Consider the following 18288-nt stretch of genomic DNA (forward strand, 5'->3'; position numbering starts at 1 on the left):
GAGATCTGTACGGAAACTCATATAAAAATGGATGATAAATATGGGCATGCCTACCCATGGAAGTTCATATGAATTGTTTTTTTTTTTTTAAAAAAAAATGCACGCTCTAAGATCAAGCTTGTGGCGAATCGAGCGGAGGAGGGTCTAGGAAAGCCACATGTTTTGCTCAACTACTTTTCTGTGGCGGCGGATCGAGCTTGTCTCTTGGCTCTTTTCGAAAGTTAAGCGCCCACCCAATTCTTCGTCGCTCTAAGATGAAGGGGTCTTAATTGACGTGCTTACTCGTGAAAATATTGGCTTTTTTTTTTAATATTTTAAAAATAATTTAAAATTTTTTATTTTTTTTATTAATTTTAAAATTATTTTGATATGCTATGTTAAAAATAATTTTTAAAAAATAAAAAAATCATTGACATATATTTTAGCATGAAAAATTATTTAAAAAGTAATCACAATTACATTGCTAAATAATCTCGGGAAAAATCAAACTCCACGAACCTCTCATCATTCTAATATTCTTTTGAGTAATTAAAGGCAAAGGTTTGTGCAAAACAAACATTATTGAGGCATCCCATGAACTTGGAAGGAAGAAAATTAAAATCTTACCTTTATTTGGATACGAATAATGACTTAATTTGGATGGGAATGACTTAAGAGAAGGCATTACTATTAAATAATTGATAATTTGACAGCTTAGAGAAGCGAAAACCCTTAAAAACCCTTAAGAACTAGAAACACTATAATTATTACAAGTAGAAATCCAAAATATTCAAATTTTATAAGTCTTTATTTATCAAAAGTTATTATAATTTTTTATATTTGAAAAACTAAAAAGCTTTATTAATACTGAATAAAAAAATTAAAAAAGTTATTCCATTCAAATAGAAAAAACTATAAAAACCTAATAATAATGAAAAAAAATTAAAATAAAATTAACTAAGAAAAATATTTAATTTTCTAAAACCATTTCCTATATTTTTAAGGCCGAAAAAAAATTCATCCTCGATCTTAGTCAGCATTTGACTTTTACGAACATCTTATGTGTGCGCTACCCCTATCATGGGTGGGTCTCTAGTATTTTTATAAGTGTTATCTCATCGTAAATCTTTAACAAAATTTCTTTGCGTGAGTCACTTTATCTTGAGTTATACTATCAAAATTTTCAATAACAATAATTAACGCAAATAAAAATAATATACTAGTTCCTTAACACTTTTTTTCTAAGAAGGGAATCTCTTCATCCACCCTTACATAAACCTAACTTGTTCTGTATCTTTTTTTGGTTATAGTTATTTAATAACTAACAATCAGGAATCATAAATCTTTGATATATATTTTTTTATGATTTCCAATTAAAATTACTAAGAATCATTAGGTTCTCACACCAACTAATAGAGATAGAAACACAAAAGTTAAAAAGGTAGAATTGAATAATATGTTGTCACACATAGATATAATTCATAAAAAAGAATACAACTTTTTATCTAAAAATTCATCCTCCATCCTAATTGATGTTCAAAGCTCAAATTTCATCAAGGCTTAGGTATCCCATTTAAAACGAAAGAAGAAAGATTTAATAGAGTTTTGTTTTCTTTTGCACAAGGCATACAAGTTTCAGTAGTTTGGACTCCAAAATTATCCACCGCCAAGTATGCCCAATCAGATGTTCATGTTAAGCATCTTAACATGATCTCCATATTTGTTTGAAAAAAAATAAATCAACTATCATCTTCTTTAGTTCCGACCCCTGCTAAACAAACAAATTAGATGACCCTTGGCACCTCCCAAGAGTCCCCTCCTTCAGGAAAAAAACAGCCCTCTCCTCTCCTCCTAAGGTCCCATACATCATCTACAAAATGCCCCCTCTCCTCCTTCTCACCACCATTACTTCTCTCTACAACACTAACAAAAATCCACACTTCTCTAGAAACTATCTTCCATCATTATGTCATCACTTTCAGTTCGTTTTCTCACGCCGCAATTGCCACACACAGTTCCAAGCTCCTCTGCAAGACCAAGAACAAGACTCTTTGCTGGACCTCCCACAGTGGCTCAGCCAGCGGAGACAGGGGTGGATGCAGGGAGGTTGGAACCTAGAGTGGAGAAGAAAGACGGATACTATGTGTTGAAAGAGAAGTTTAGGCAAGGTATTAATCCTCAAGAGAAAGTGAAGATAGAGAAAGAGCCAATGAAGCTTTTCATGGAAAATGGGATCGAGGAGCTTGCTAAATTGTCGATGGAAGAGATTGACAAAGAGAAGAGCACTAAAGATGATATTGATGTTAGACTCAAGTGGCTCGGTCTCTTTCACAGAAGGAAGCACCAATGTAAGTTTGAGGTTGCAAAGTTACAATATATTTAGGTCAACGAATTAAGATCCTTTGTTGTAAAATGTTTTTTGATGTTTGATGATCAGATGGTAGATTTATGATGAGACTAAAGCTACCAAATGGGGTAACAACAAGTGCACAAACAAGATACTTGGCAAGCGTGATCAGGAAATATGGGAAAGATGGCTGTGCAGATGTAACAACAAGACAAAACTGGCAAATTCGTGGTGTGGTGCTGCCTGATGTGCCCGAAATACTAAGGGGTCTAGCTGAAGTTGATCTGACAAGCCTGCAGAGTGGCATGGACAACGTGAGAAACCCTGTAGGAAATCCGCTTGCAGGAATTGATCCAGATGAGATTGTTGATACCAGACCTTATACCAACTTGCTGTCCCAATTTATCACTGCCAATTCTCGTGGGAATCCTGAGTTCACTAACTTGTAAGTTCTCAGTTTCCTCACTTTTTTTTTGAAGTGTCCGAGCTTGACATGATGAGCGAATTGCACAAGGAATTGAACTTGGTCATATTTATTTAAATGCCTTGTAGTGACTTTAGGGAGAAGCTCGAAATCTAGAATAAACGAGGGGGGGTATTGATTGAGAATCTCCAATGATCTGGAGGGAATTATCAGATTGTTCTCTAGCTTTCTAATAAACAAATCAATTTTCAATTTTGATGCCAAAGTTTCAAGTAAAGAGCTTTGCATATGGAAGTTGCAAAGAAGTTCATTAGTTATTGGATCATATAATAATACAACAAGTGAAGAAATGGGAGCTGAAGCACTTGTGCTCTATAAATGGTAATAATGTTTTGTGCTTCACTGGTGGGTATTTGTCCAATCATTTGAAATGAAGTATTAAAATCCTATATCGACAATGCTATGGCACCATATAGGTCATTTACACGGGGAGACATTTTCTAAACCAGAGGAGATAGAAGACGATATATAAATCTAGGTAGCATAAATGCAATAAATGCCGAGTTGTTTTCAGTGACCCTTACCTTTCTTTATCTTTGCAGGCCAAGGAAGTGGAATGTATGTGTCGTGGGTTCTCATGATCTTTATGAGCATCCTCACATCAATGATCTTGCTTACATGCCTGCTATGAAGGACGGGCGGTTTGGATTCAATTTGCTGGTTGGTGGATTCTTTAGTCCCAAGCGATGTGCAGAGGCAGTTCCTCTTGATGCTTGGGTTTCAGCTGATGATGTGCTCCCAGCTTGCAAAGCAGTATTAGAGGCCTACAGAGATCTTGGCACCAGAGGGAACAGGCAAAAGACTAGAATGATGTGGCTGATCGACGAGCTTGTGAGTAATCATTCATCTTTTAATGCATCGTTCACTCCCTTTTAGAAGTTCATTATCTTTAATCACAGATCACCTCTCTGATCAAATCGGGGATTCTGTATAAATCCAGGGCATTGAAGGATTCAGGTCAGAAGTAGTAAAAAGAATGCCACGTCAAGAGCTAGAGAGAGAATCTTCTGAAGATTTGGTTCAAAAGCAATGGGAAAGGAGGGACTATTTCGGTGTCCATCCACAGAAGCAAGAAGGCCTTAGCTATGCAGGTCTTCACATTCCTGTTGGTCGTGTCCAAGCAGATGACATGGATGAGCTAGCTCGTTTAGCTGATATTTACGGCACTGGCGAGCTCAGACTCACTGTGGAGCAGAACATCATAATTCCCAACATTGAGGACTCAAAGATTGAAGCCCTACTTAAAGAACCTCTATTAAAAGACAGGTTCTCGCCCGAGCCACCTCTTCTCATGCAAGGGTTGGTAGCATGCACTGGCAAAGAGTTCTGCGGGCAAGCAATAATTGAAACAAAGGCTAGGGCCATGAAGGTAACTGAGGAGGTGCAGAGGTTAGTGTCGGTGTCTAAACCAGTGAGAATGCACTGGACAGGCTGTCCTAATACCTGTGGGCAGGTACAAGTTGCCGATATTGGGTTCATGGGTTGCATGGCAAGAGATGAAAATGGGAAAATCTGTGAAGGAGCTGATGTGTACGTAGGAGGAAGAGTTGGGAGTGACTCACATTTGGGAGAGATTTATAAGAAAAGCGTTCCATGCAAGGACTTGGTGCCTTTGGTTGTGGACATTTTAGTTAAACAATTCGGAGCTGTACCTAGGGAGAGGGAAGAGATGGATGATTAGTTCATTAAATCAAAATGTTTATTCTTGTTTCATTGCAAATTCGGAGGGGATCTAATGCATGGTTTTGGAATCGGAAATGAAGCACTGAAATGATCTCACAGGACTATGACGGGTGATAGAGGCCTGAGAAGGGAAAGGGAAGGGAGTTGTGTTCTTGAGCTCTCACGAGCATGATTTCCAACAACTCTGGTTTCATTGTTTGGGTTTTGTATGATGGTTCGAAGCCCGGTGGGAGCTTTTATGTATGAAAATAAAACCTAGTATACAAAACTAAAAACACTCGGAGATCAAAAAACAATAAAATTTGGAAGATTTTTGTGTGACTCCCTTATAACTCTTGTTCTTTTGTTGATTTTTATCCAAGAATGTGTTCTAATAGGGATCAAGAAAATCTTGCTACCGAAGAAATGTATTTCAGGAGTTTTATTTATCTCCCTTGAGCTCCTTTTCTCTCTGGTTTTTTCTTAGATCCTAAGGGTCATATTGGAAAGAAAGCGTTGCCATGTCCAAATTATTTGCAAATTTCACTAGAAATTTGAGTAACCCTAAAACTATTCCGTCCTTTGAGAAGCTCCATTGGCAATTTCTCCAACTGATTCAAACATAGGCCTGGTTCTGGTTATCCCAAAGTGAGACATCGTAATTTGGGGGCTCTTTATCTCAGAAAACCAGAAAAGAGAATGCCAACTCCTGCAATTAATTATTGACGGTGGCCAACGATGTTAACAAACCGATATTATATTCATGGCTGATGCTGGTCAATGGTGGAGGCGCGTGAAGGAGAAGCGCTGCTGTTAATTATTGACGGTGGCCGACGATGTTAACAAGCCCATATTATATTCTTCCATATATATTTCATTTTTTTCCCAAAATAAGTGTTTTTCTAATTGATTTGAAACCCGGTCTGGCCCGGCAGATCGACCTGGGACCCGACCGACCTAGGTTAGAACCAGGCTGAGTTGAAAAAAAAAAAAGAAGGAAAAACCTGGTATGACCCGGCAAGACCCGGTTAAGACCCGACCGCAAACCTGTTGACTTTTTTTTTCTCTTACTAAAAAGACGTCGTTTTGATTTTTTAAAAAAATTTTACCTGGCCGACTCGGTGACCCGGTCAAAATCCGAAACCCCAGTCTTGGACTGGACCGAGTCTTAAAACTATGGTTTTTCATATTGATAAACCATCACCTATAATAAAAAAATAACCGTAGATAAAAGATTAAGATCAAAAATTTATTTGTCTTGTGATTTCAAGTTTAAATCTTTATAATTGTTAATATGATAGTTACTAAAAACTTATATAATTGTTAATTTTAGAACTCAAGAAATTAATCAAAATACACGTTGAATTAATATCTACATTAATACAAAATAAAAATAAACAAAAAGAGCTTTCTTCAAAGAAAATTCAAGGTTATATTGGGTAATTTAGCCAACTTATTTTAGCGGGAGCAGTCACCTATTTTAGAGAGGTTGACTTTGCATAAGGCCTAAAGCCCAGCCAACTCTGGACCCCTGAGATGGTGACTTAAGCCCATCAATCCTGTTGATGAACTCTCAGCACCCAGCTCAATGCTCATCCAGAGACCAACCCGTTTCTGAGTTTTAAAACAAGCCCATTAAATAAATAAGCAATCATTCAGTGGGTTTTAGTAAAAGTTTGCAGCCATCCCTTCTCTGCTGCCGCTATGGCATCTATCTCCATGATCATCAAAATACCTTCGAGAAATGTGTGTGTGTATATATATATATATATATATTTTTTTTTTTTTGTAATTTTAGATTTTCATTTTTGTGTTTTTTAAGGGGTCGTTTCAAAATTGAAAAGGATTTATAGTATTTAAAAAAAAAAATTTAACCTCTAATTTGTTAATAACACTTAATTCCCTTTATTTTAATCTTAAATCTACTCTAATTTAACCTTATTGAAAATAATTAAGTATAAAAGTAAGAGGTGTGATGTTTTCACTATTCCCATCTTCATTATACACTCACTATTATTGTGAATTGAAACAGTTGATTTATTTTAAAATATTTCATTTAGTTTTTAATGTTTTTTACACAATCGACCAGTTCAATTTTTAAACCCAATTAAATTTATAAATCGAGTCGTGTGTGATCATATATTAATATAGCTTTATCTTAATATGTTAAAAAAAAAATCTTCTTAGTTTTTTTTTTAATAAATTGATTTATATTTATGTTGATTATCTAGATTTTTTTTGAATCAATTACATCAACTAATTCACATCACGTGAACTTTTGTATAATTTGGTTGAGAATTAAAGTCATGCAAGGAGTTAGATCAAAGAATTTTAAAATTAACCTGTTTATTTGGATTTGATAAGAATAAAAAAAAAACAAAACCCACACTCTTAATTTTTATATATTTAAAAATAAAATTATTCCAGACAACGAAATAGCACAGGCATGGAGTAGTACTAATATAAGCAAATAAAAAAAAATTATAGCGAAACAATCAAAACATTAGGAGACAGGTACTCACAATTCATCTTGATTGGGTATTTCTTGATATTTTCATGGATAATATATGAACTCAATGCCAGGCACAGAGGGAGGCGATAAGAACTGAACAACTACTTGTACGAGACTGAAAGCATGTCTAAAAGCTATATATGGTAGCTATGAAAAACGAAAAACTCTTTGTGCATCTGAAGAACCACTCAAGTTATCAGAAAGTGACCTTTCAAAACTCGTGCTGCCTGGTATTGGAATATTACGTGGCATTGTATTAACTTTTACATTTATTATTCCAAATTTCTTTTTAAATCAAGATTTTTAAAAAAAAAATTTCCAATAAATTATGATTAAAATAAGTTATAGTTTTAATCACTTCAACTAGTTTGAAAATGTAACCATTTAAAAATATAATTATACTTGTTTTTTAAAATATTTTTTATTTAAAAATATATTAAAATATTTTATAATTATTTTTATATCAGCGCATTAAAATAATAAAAAATTAAAATTATTAATTTAAAATAAAAATATAAAACATTTAATTTTTTAAAAATATTTTTAAAATATAAAAATAAACAAAATACACACCTACGAGATGATATAATCGGTGTCAGCAATCAATCATGGCGTGGCAAGCACTTGTGCAGTAATCTGGCTAGTGGCATCCCAGCATTTCCACGTTTTCTTTGTCTCCCTCCACAGATCACCCATGTGGGCCTGAGGTGAAAAAAACTCTGCTAATGATCGATTGAGTTGACTCGTTAATTGATTTGTTGATGGTCGGAATTTTCTGGAATGATACACAGCATCCATTAAATTCTCTGTGCTGGATCTGGCTGTCTAAATTAATACATGTCATGTCCCGGTCTCCGGCAGTTTTGTTTAAGTACATATCTTAACACAAGAAGGTCAATTTGGTCCCTGTATTTTATTTATTTTTCGTTAAACCCCGCCTTCTAAGTCTGGTTAAACGTTGAAAATGGTGATGAGTGCTGAAGCAAGCAACAGGTAGCATTCGAGACAGGAGAAACATAACATTTAGCTTAATCTTAAATACAGACCGGTGCCTTGAGACTTCCGGTTGATGATGCTTAAAAATGTGGCCATTATATGTCTGCTATCTGTTGCCATCCGACGATTATTGTGCCGCGACAACATGGATTTGTGTCGCGATGCATTGACCTTAAACATGATGGCAGTGACTGCACATACATTTTTTCAAAATAAAACTATTATCGGTGTCTTTCTCTATCTAAAACAAAAGATGAATTAGGGGATAGAACACCTGAAAACCTCACTTGATGAAATGGGTGAGCGAGAATTAACGATGGCTTCGAAAATATTCCACAATGTTGTATGCAAACTTTACAATGATAACAACTTCCACTATATATATATATAATTTTTGTTTTTTTCTATATATATTGAGTGTCTAAATTATATAGCATTGCGGATGAAAGATGTAAATTGTAAGTCTATGCATCATTTTCTCATTTTAGGTTATGTTTGTGGTATTTTTTAAAGTGTTTTTTACTTGAAAATATATTAAAAATAATATATTTTTTTAATATTTTTAATATCAGTATATCAAAGTAATAAAAAACACTAAAAATTATTAATTTAAAATCTTTTTAAAAAATTTCAAAAACTTGAAAAAATTACAGTTGAACTACACTCTTAAACAAGAATAAATTGGGCACTTAGAATACAAAATAAAAATAAATGACAAATTGACATAACAACAAAATTTTTTAGTGAAATAACATATTTTTAATATCGCGGTTTTGAACTGTAATATCAATTAAATGTCATGGTTTGGAACCATGACAAAGTTTTAATTGATGTCGCGGTTCACAACCACAACATCAATTAAATTCAAGACTATCTAGTTGACCGGTTCATTATGGTAAGTTAAATTGGTCGATCAATTTGAAAATAATAAGAAAAATCACAAAACTACCAAAACTGAGGCTCAAGGTGATGTTTTTGAAATCCAAAGACTCAACGATTATAGTAGTAATTTCATGGCCACTATAAGAAAAACGGCCTTCAAAAACTCCTGTAAAAATTTAAGCGCAACCCAATGGTCCGATCTAAAGTTATGGCCATTTTGAGCCATAATTTTAGTCTGCCGTGACTAGACATCCTCTTAGGCCTATACCTGCTAGGTCATCATGTAATCTGTATGAGATAAACCCTCATCTAGTTATGGCAAATCCACACCCGACTACCCACAATCACGCTTTATCGCCAGTCTGACTATATCATTAATATTGAAAAACAGAGAACAATTATTGTGTGAACAATAATTTTTTTAATATTTTAATTAAAGTTTATTTTTTATCCACAAGTTGTACAAAAATATATATTTTGACTCATAAAACATATGTATATTATGGTTTTCTGTAAAACGATCGACCATTTTATATAATTGGATCAACCGGCAGACTGATTGAGCCAAAAGATTGTCAATGAGGCTACATGCTAAAGTTGTTGCGCTTCAAAAGAGCAACATGTTTAAATTTTGTTATTCTGAAGTGCAAAAACTATCTTGTTGCACTTAGAAATAATGACATTTAGTAAATGTCACGCTTCAGAAGTGCAACAACGTGAAAGTGTGTTATTTCACCAAGTCCTTTTTCAAATGGTGTTATTCTACCAAAATTTTTAACTTACTTTGCTAATTTTAAAAAAATCCCCTAAACAATGTCATAATCTTAACCTAAAAACAATCACGTATATATGATTATCTTCATTGACTCTTAGCACCATATAGCAAACAAGACTGGCAAACTAATTATAAAAAGCAATAACAATGTTGAAAAATCCAATGTATATTTTAATTGTGATATTTTATGACCAATCAAATAAGTCACTTGTCAGGACTTAGAAGATTTGACCTGTACAAAAAAGGAAATATCCTTATGATCATTCACGTGGCATCTATATGCCACCCAAATTTAATATTTTGTATAATAATTAAAAAAACAAATGTGAAAGGGATGAGATACACCATGATTGTGAAAAAGGATAGGAAGAGTTCCTATGCAAGGGTCCTAGCTCACAAGCATTGCAAATGTCAGTGACGCCAAATTATTTCATTGTCAAGCTCCCCCTCTAAAAACAATAAAATTCCAAGGTCCATTTGATATGGTAGTATCTCTTGTTGTGGCTAAGGTTGTAATTTGACTTTGGTAAGACATGATGTTAACATGTTAAATAACAATAAAAAATCCAAAAGTTTGCATTTATATGACATGTTATTTTTGTTATCAAGTAGTTTTTAAAATAGCTTTAGAAATTTCATCTTACTAATTAAAAAAGGGTTTGGGTAGCTAAAACAAAGTAAAAAACTATAATTTTTCAAATAATAATTCTAATAGAACTTTTTGGTCCCTTAAAATGAAGGTAAGGATGAATTATTTGGTTTTGATATTTTAAAAAAATTCCTACCGTATGACTAATTGTTTCAATTGAGAAAGTTTGGCAAGAACCAGATACAAACAACGAAACAAGTACAACTTAACTTATTAATATATGTTTGGTATTGTGGTACATGATACTTTTTAAAAGTGCTTATATATATATCAACACATCAAAATGTGCTAAAAAACAAAAACCACTACACTCTCAAATAAACCATTACTTGTCTTTGTCTATATTGTGGTGTTGCGATAAATGAGTACTTTGGGAACTTAGCACAATGAAAAAAAATTATTACAATAGCACCGACGAAAGAATATTTAGAGATTTAACACACTTCATTGAGTCACATATAATATCTACAACACGAGAGTCATAAATACTATATGCGACTCAATAATCACATTGTTCATTTGTAACTCGAGAGTTGCAGATGCCAATTGCCACACTTGAGTCGCAGATGTTATCTGCAACTCAATTAAAAGACTCATTCGAAGACAATTTCTTCTACCATCAACTTCATGCCCAAAAAAACCACAATTTGCACCATTCAAATAGCTAATTTTCTGTTAGCACATTAAACACTCGAGAGTCGCAAATACCAATTGCCACACTCGAGCTGCAGATGTTATCTGCGACACAACTAAGATACTCATCCCAGGGCAAGTTTTTTTTTCCATCAACTCCCAAAAAAAACTATAATTTGCACAATTCAAATAACTAGTTTCCCACCAGTACATAACACAATTCACATAACACATAACATCTTCAATCATAAGTAACAAAATTATATCGACAATTATCATAACATAATATTTTATTAAAATTAAACTAAAAATACATCCATTCATAATTTTAATAACATATAATAGCATGTAACTATATCTAATAATCATCATAGCTTGTAGAAGGGCTTATATCTATTATGAACGGGTTTAGAGCATCACTCTAACTTGTTTAACTTGAGGACAAGCTTGTAATATCAATGTAGGTGTAAGGGAGATCAATATCATCCAAGCTCATTGATGGACCTAGGATACTCATGGATGGACCTTGTATACTTAATAATGGGCCTATAATGCTCATTGACATACTAAATCCCTAACACTTCCATGTTAAACAATCTCTTTTTTCGCTAATGCCATTTGAAAATGCTCAGCCCCTCCAACCTCTTGAAGTCCACTATGATATAAATTGAGTGTACTGTTAGCCACAATACATCTCATCCCATCAACACTTTCACAAATAGTCATTGTTGCTTTTCTAGCCTCTCGTACCGAGTAATAAATTTATTTACTTATATTAAAAACCAATTAGTCTTCATCATCTATAATAACATGAATCTAGTATTTAATAAAGTTATATGTAAAAAAATATTGTATACTGATCAATTTTATCTTGGATATCGGAGTGTATAACTCATTGGATCGGTGAACATCTCAGAAAACATGACCAAATAGGTGTAATGTAATGTACATATACCATTTCATGTATGTATCTACATCAATCATCAGATGTTGATCCTCAAGAACATGATCTTTCATAGCATGCCAAATATCTAAATAAGATGTATGAATCACCAACCAATTCCTTTTACGTTTGAACCATATCTTCCTCGAGGTCCTGTATAACAAATTATTAGCCTTTGTAATACAATTGAACATCCATATAGTTGAATTAAAAACAATAATTGAAGTTTATATAATTTAAAACAAATACAAAAAAAAATAACTTACGTTGTTTAGTTTCATAATTTTTTTTTTATCATGACCTCCTTGACTGTATATGCCACATATATTCAATGAGTTCTCCTCTCTAAATTCCATCTTATTATATAAATGAGTGGATTTCCTTCAACCTTTATCCATTCGCCATCTAGTAAGACATCCATATACATCTGGACTAGTATACATAGGCCACAATAATGTATCAGACAAAGGATTGAAAACAAGGACTATATGCATTTTTGTTTGACAAGTTGGAGTAGAAATCATCAAAAAATTGCACATAATTTAAATTTTATAAAGTGCAACATGCAATTAAGTGTGAACATGGTTGATGATACAATTACCATTTGCCTCAAGTATAAGTTGCTTCATTAATGTTAATCATTTCCCGCACTTCTCTTGTAACACCAGTTATTGGAGGTGTCTTAGACTAAAATATCTCACTTCTAATATCAAATAGAGATATCAAGTGTGATTTAGAAGTTGTCGCATTAAGAAGTATTTCAGATAGGATCTTTGAAGGCCACAAAATATCACGACTCCAAAAATCTTCAACCTTTTCCTTACACTCCACAAAATATTTATTACACTTGAAAATATTATCTTCACTATAATCGATACAAGCAAGCAACATATATTTTTTTTAAAACATTATTAAAAACTTTTGATAAACTCGTGGTCATATTTTCATAACGACAACCACCCAAATCATATGACTGTGCCTATTTTTATTTAGGTTCTACTTTTATCCATGCTTTGATTGCATCATCAGTTTCCACCAAATCCTCATATAAAATGTCAAAATCCTATTTGGAAGGATTTATACACATCCCATGCAACATATTTTTTAAGGCAATTTTTTTTTTTAACATAGTATTGAAGTCACTCACAAAGTGTCATACAATTCATGCCATGTTTCAACAATTCTTAATCGCTGTATGTCTATCTGATATAATGTATAACCTAGTATGACTGCCAATCACATATTGACGAAGCAAATCTAAAACCAACTTCAATTATCAATCATCTCTTCTTTGATAATAGCAAAATACAATGGATAAACTTCATTATTTGCACTATAAGCAACTATAACCAACAACTTTTCCCTGTAATTACCATAAAAATGAGTATTGTTAATATGAATTAGAGGATGATAATATTGAAACTCATCAATTGGAGCACCAAATACCCAAAATGCTCTCACAAATGTTTTTATTTATTACCATCAACCATTTTATGATACTACATAACAATTGTTCTTGGATTCTGATGGCCTGTAACATTCTAGGTAGGTTTTGAAATGACTTTTCACGGGGACCAAATAACCGTTCTAATATTTTTTTTATTTAGCCATCCATGCCTTCTAATAGGAGACTTCATGCTCATAACCCTTCTCTATAGTACCTTGAATTATTGTAATACTCGCATTTCAATCCCTCTTCATAATTGTCAATATCAGCTTTATAACTAGATAAGAATCAATCTGATGATAGCATTGTAAAACAATAGGGTTCTGATATGTGTATGGTCCTTTTAATTTTGAAATTTCTCATGAATTAGACCTTTGGTGATATCCCCTATGTAAATACCATCTACAAACTAGTTCGTAAACACATTACAACTAAACATAAGTCTTAGTTGAATGATAAACATTGTATTGTAATGAATTCTTTATATGCCACTATTTTACTGTATTAATACATTCAGACTTGTCTCTGGATTTTTTTCTAACCTTTAATTCATCAATTGATAAGCCTGAATGCCGATGTTTATTAGCTCATTCATTGCATTTGTATTGGTCAATCAACACCCACAACCTTAAATTTAGGAGCAAGAGGAGCCATGCATTGATTAACAAGCTCAATTAACTCATCATCCTCATTGTCCCCATCTTCCTCTTCGATTTCAACTCTATTAATATGACGATCATCTTTACTACCACTTGTTTTGGATTCTTCATAGCAATTTAGAGCAGATGTCATATCTGACTGAGGTTCCATATTAATAATTTTCTACATGGGTATTTGTCTACTTGCATTACCACATAACCTAGATGGACTAGTTGCTTGAATGCCTATGTGGTTCTCTGGAAGTGACTTGAAACCCGGGTCAACTCCATATTAGAAGAGTTTTCTTGTTTAGGTCTACTATTCAAGTAGAGTTCCAACATATTAATCTCATTAATCCTTGTAAATCCAAACATTAAATTCACACTCCCATCACTATAAATTGGTATACCAACATAACGAGCTTAATTAACCCCGATTTGCAATATCTTCTAAGTAATTTCAATTTCTATTTCAAACATAACAAGCCAAGTCGATTACATAACATTCTAGATAACTTGGTAAGGAACATGTCTAATATAGCAGCTAGAAATTCATGGCTTCCTCCGTTATAAGTGATATCATTGTCGGTATTGACAATGATACCACCATGGAAGCATAATATTCCAAAATTACTAGAAATTCTATCAAACAAAACAACAAAACACAATTCTAATTTATTAATAACTTGAGGTTAATCAAAGTGCATAATTTATCAACAAAATCATAACTGTAATATAATCGGCTAAAACCTAAATTCATCAAATTAATCGATGAACACTTATATTCATCAAATTTCGCTACCATAACAAAATTATCAATCAAATTCATGTATTTTATAGCTAATAGTATTATTCTATAAGTAATTATGTATAATCCATAATTTAACCTAAATTAACACTAACTCTTCTAAAATAATTTTGTTAATGCAAAATCAACAATCCAAAATCATTTATTATTTCATAGCATAAATTACTTCAAATTGATAGAGGTGACACCTTCAGCATACCTTTAAATGTAGAATGTGGATGGTGATCGGTGGTGGCTGATTTGGCTGAAAAATGGATAAGGTGATCTTTTGTTGTTGTGGATGTGTTTTGCGATCGAGGGATAGGGGGAGAGTGAGAGAATGAAAGGAGAGAGAGGGGAAGAATGGGTCTTTGGGTATAAATTTTAAATGAAGTTGCCGATGACAAATACGAAATAAAAGTTGCAGATGACATTTGCGTCTTGTGTGTCGCAGTTTTCATTTGCAACTCATGAAACTATGTTATATCCCAAATATGTTTTTCATTGTTTTACTTTAAGGAATTTTTTTAACTATGCTAACAAAAATAGTGACATATGGAATCAACTCATTGCATTCTATTATAGCTAATATTTAAAAAATCTTAGATTAATCAACAAGTCAATTTAATAATGAAAAAATGATGATTTTACTGAAAATGTGTATTCGAACTAGAGTGTTTTTATGAAATATTACAACAAGGTTTGGAGTATATCCACGAGAGCAACAGTATGCTTGCGCTGATTGGCTGAGGATCAATATCAGTATTTTCAGTGTTCTAAGACCACAACCACACTCCGCCGTATGTTCCAAAAACGGAATCAAATGGTCAGCTTTGTGGCTTATAGGCCTCCTCCTCGGGCTATATGTAGGTGGATTTGAGCATCATCCTGGGCATCTGGGAACAAACCTACTATTGTTTGTTTTGTGGGATAATTCCAAAAGATTTGCTTTGATTTTGATTCCACCTCCAACCATCCTTTTTTCTTTCATTTTGATATTGTGCTGTCCCTATAAATTCCAGTTTCCTTTTTTTTTTTTTTTTTACAATCCTTTTGTAAAAAAAATACGAAGAAGAGAGGGAGGCCCCCCCCATACAAAATTGAACTGGGTAAATGCAATGTATAGAATTTCATAATTGTGTACTGGATGCATACACGTTCAGTTGACTTGACTATCGAGAATCTCTTAGAGATCACCGAGAAGTTTGAAGCTTTCTTCCATCCATGCAATGCCACAAAACAATTAGGGCACAGCGTTTGTGACCTCAGTATTTGTTTTCTTTGGGGAATGGAGATAGTGACAAGGTAATTAATGGCCTTTCTCTTGCATGCCATCTTAGAAATTCTTGCTGAAGAATGCTTTATCTTTATATTTGAACCATTTCTGACGATCTCTGTAAGGAATTCTGGAAATTATATGCCTAAGAATTAAGCGACAACACTTTCAAATGGTTTAGGATATTCATACTGATAAAAATGAATTGCATTGACAATTGTTTGACAGCTATATAAAATGTCGCTACATGCTAGACAACATTTCAAGCAATGTTTAGCAATAAAAGCATCATATTAATTTTAATTACCATTATGGAGTAGCTAGAATACAACTTCAGCAGAAAAGTCCACGTACTGCCCATTGTACGTGTCATTTTGTATTGATCAGGACAGACAACCTGCCACTTCTCATCTATAAAACGCTGTCGAGACACCATGCGGCTAGCTGTATATTATTTGGGATCGGGAAGCAAGACGCTAGATTGTGTTTCTCCTTCGATGGATGCTCACTAGAAGACGTCTTGTCACAAGTTTGATACGTTCAGTGGATAGTTGTAGCCTGACTTGAGTAGATTAGATAGGGGCCTTTTTTCTTGCATGATTTGGCAACTGTTTGGAAGGATTATAGCAAATGGTAGGCCACGCATAGTCATGTGTGGAAAAGCACCGGTGCTTCATCCATTTTAGGTTGTAGGCTTAGCCAACCCCATGAGCCTAAGAATCATGTATATGAGAGGGATGGCTCACTGATTCCGCACTTCGATGGCTTTCTCTGCAGAAATATCTAACAAAAGATTCAAGCTTGCCTGTTTAGAGGTCACCTAGTGATCCTCCTCTAGGTCCAATAATGTTCGACCGGAAACATTGCCATGATAGCTAGCATGGATATACATGGTAGTTGGCCTGGCCCAGCGTGATGATTCTATGTATCTTCTTTGGATAATGCATGGATTGATTGATTTGAATTTTGAAATTCGATTTATTTCTAATATGCCAACGGACCTTTCAATGAAAGAGAGTGCAAGAGGCAGAAAATCGCCAGGTTTTCACCATGTTTTGTTTTTTTATATATATAATATGGTGCATTATTATCAACTTTAAGCTGTGCGATCGATAACATGATTGAAGATTAATCTGGACAAGGCTACTCTCGTGAATGCAAAGAGATTTCTATTCCCTCTCGCAAAATGTGCAGGATGACATGAAACCAAACCGGGAGGAAACCACGCACTTGAAGAAATCGCCCCCTCGGTAGCACAACCGCCTCCAATTTATTTAAGGTATATTAATTCTCAACTCGTATGGATCTTAATTAATTAAACGATTTAGTAGTTCTACTTATTTAAAAAGAAAAATTAAAGTTAACTTATCTCAATTATTTTATTGTAAGTATATCAATTCTCAATTTGTAGGAGTCTCAATTAAATGATTTGGTAGTTCTATTTAGTAAAAAAAAAATATTTTCATTGTTGCTTCATTTTTAGTTCTGTTATTTATGATATTTGTGTGTTTTTCAAAGAAATAATTTATTTCTTAAGCAATTTATTACTTTTTTTAAAGAAAATATTCAATTTAAGTAAATCGTTAATATAATTTTAATTCAAACAACATAACTATAAATGGCTATAGTTTTATGTGTTTAATCTTACAACATAGCATAATAGGGGATTAAGCACTATCTTATGTTTACTTTTATTAATTTAATTATAGAAAAGAGAATGAAAATAGTAAGATTCAAGTTTGTAATTGCTCAATCATTGAAACTCTGATGTTGTATTAAGAATCGCCCTAAGTTAAAAATTTAAACTATCAAGTAAAATACAATTAATAATCTTATATTTCTCTATAATAAGCTTAATTACAGCTATACTTCGATCCCTTTAGGGAAACAAAATTGATGTGGAGAGATCAATATAAATTAGGGTTGTTTAGACCAAATAAAATCACGTACATGCCTCTATGCTTCGTCATATATAACAAGCTAGCTTCTAGTAAAGGTTGTACTATCTAATCCAAATTACAATTTTCCAAACTCATTCCTTAATAACATATATAGTAGGTGATTGATATCGCACCTAACTTTAGATTACAAAATGGTGTGTTACATGCATAAACATAGCATGGTCATTTTATATCGATATTAACATTCACCTAACTTAGTACACATGTTGTACCTATCTAATCCAAATTACAATTATCCAAACTCATTCCTTAATCACATATATAGTAGGTGATTGGCACCACACCCAACTTTAGATTACAGAAGGATGTGTTACATG

The 18288-nt window shown here is 33.2% G+C and overlaps 1 protein-coding gene across 1 annotated transcript; it reads left to right on the top strand.

Annotated features, from left to right (window-relative positions):
* The first annotated feature begins 1763 nt into the window (after positions 1-1763).
* LOC118050804 (ferredoxin--nitrite reductase, chloroplastic) lies at positions 1764-4936 on the top strand. The gene is made up of 4 exons (XM_035061279.2): positions 1764-2327; positions 2417-2771; positions 3353-3641; positions 3751-4936. Exons 1-4 carry the CDS (start codon positions 1946-1948, stop codon positions 4489-4491), a joined length of 1767 nt encoding a protein of 588 aa, XP_034917170.1. The 5' UTR covers positions 1764-1945; the 3' UTR covers positions 4492-4936.
* The last annotated feature ends 13352 nt before the right edge of the window (positions 4937-18288 follow it).

The sequence above is a fragment of the Populus alba genome, chromosome 4 (genome assembly GCF_005239225.2).
Source record: "Populus alba chromosome 4, ASM523922v2, whole genome shotgun sequence".
NCBI classification, from domain to species: Eukaryota; Viridiplantae; Streptophyta; class Magnoliopsida; order Malpighiales; family Salicaceae; genus Populus; species Populus alba.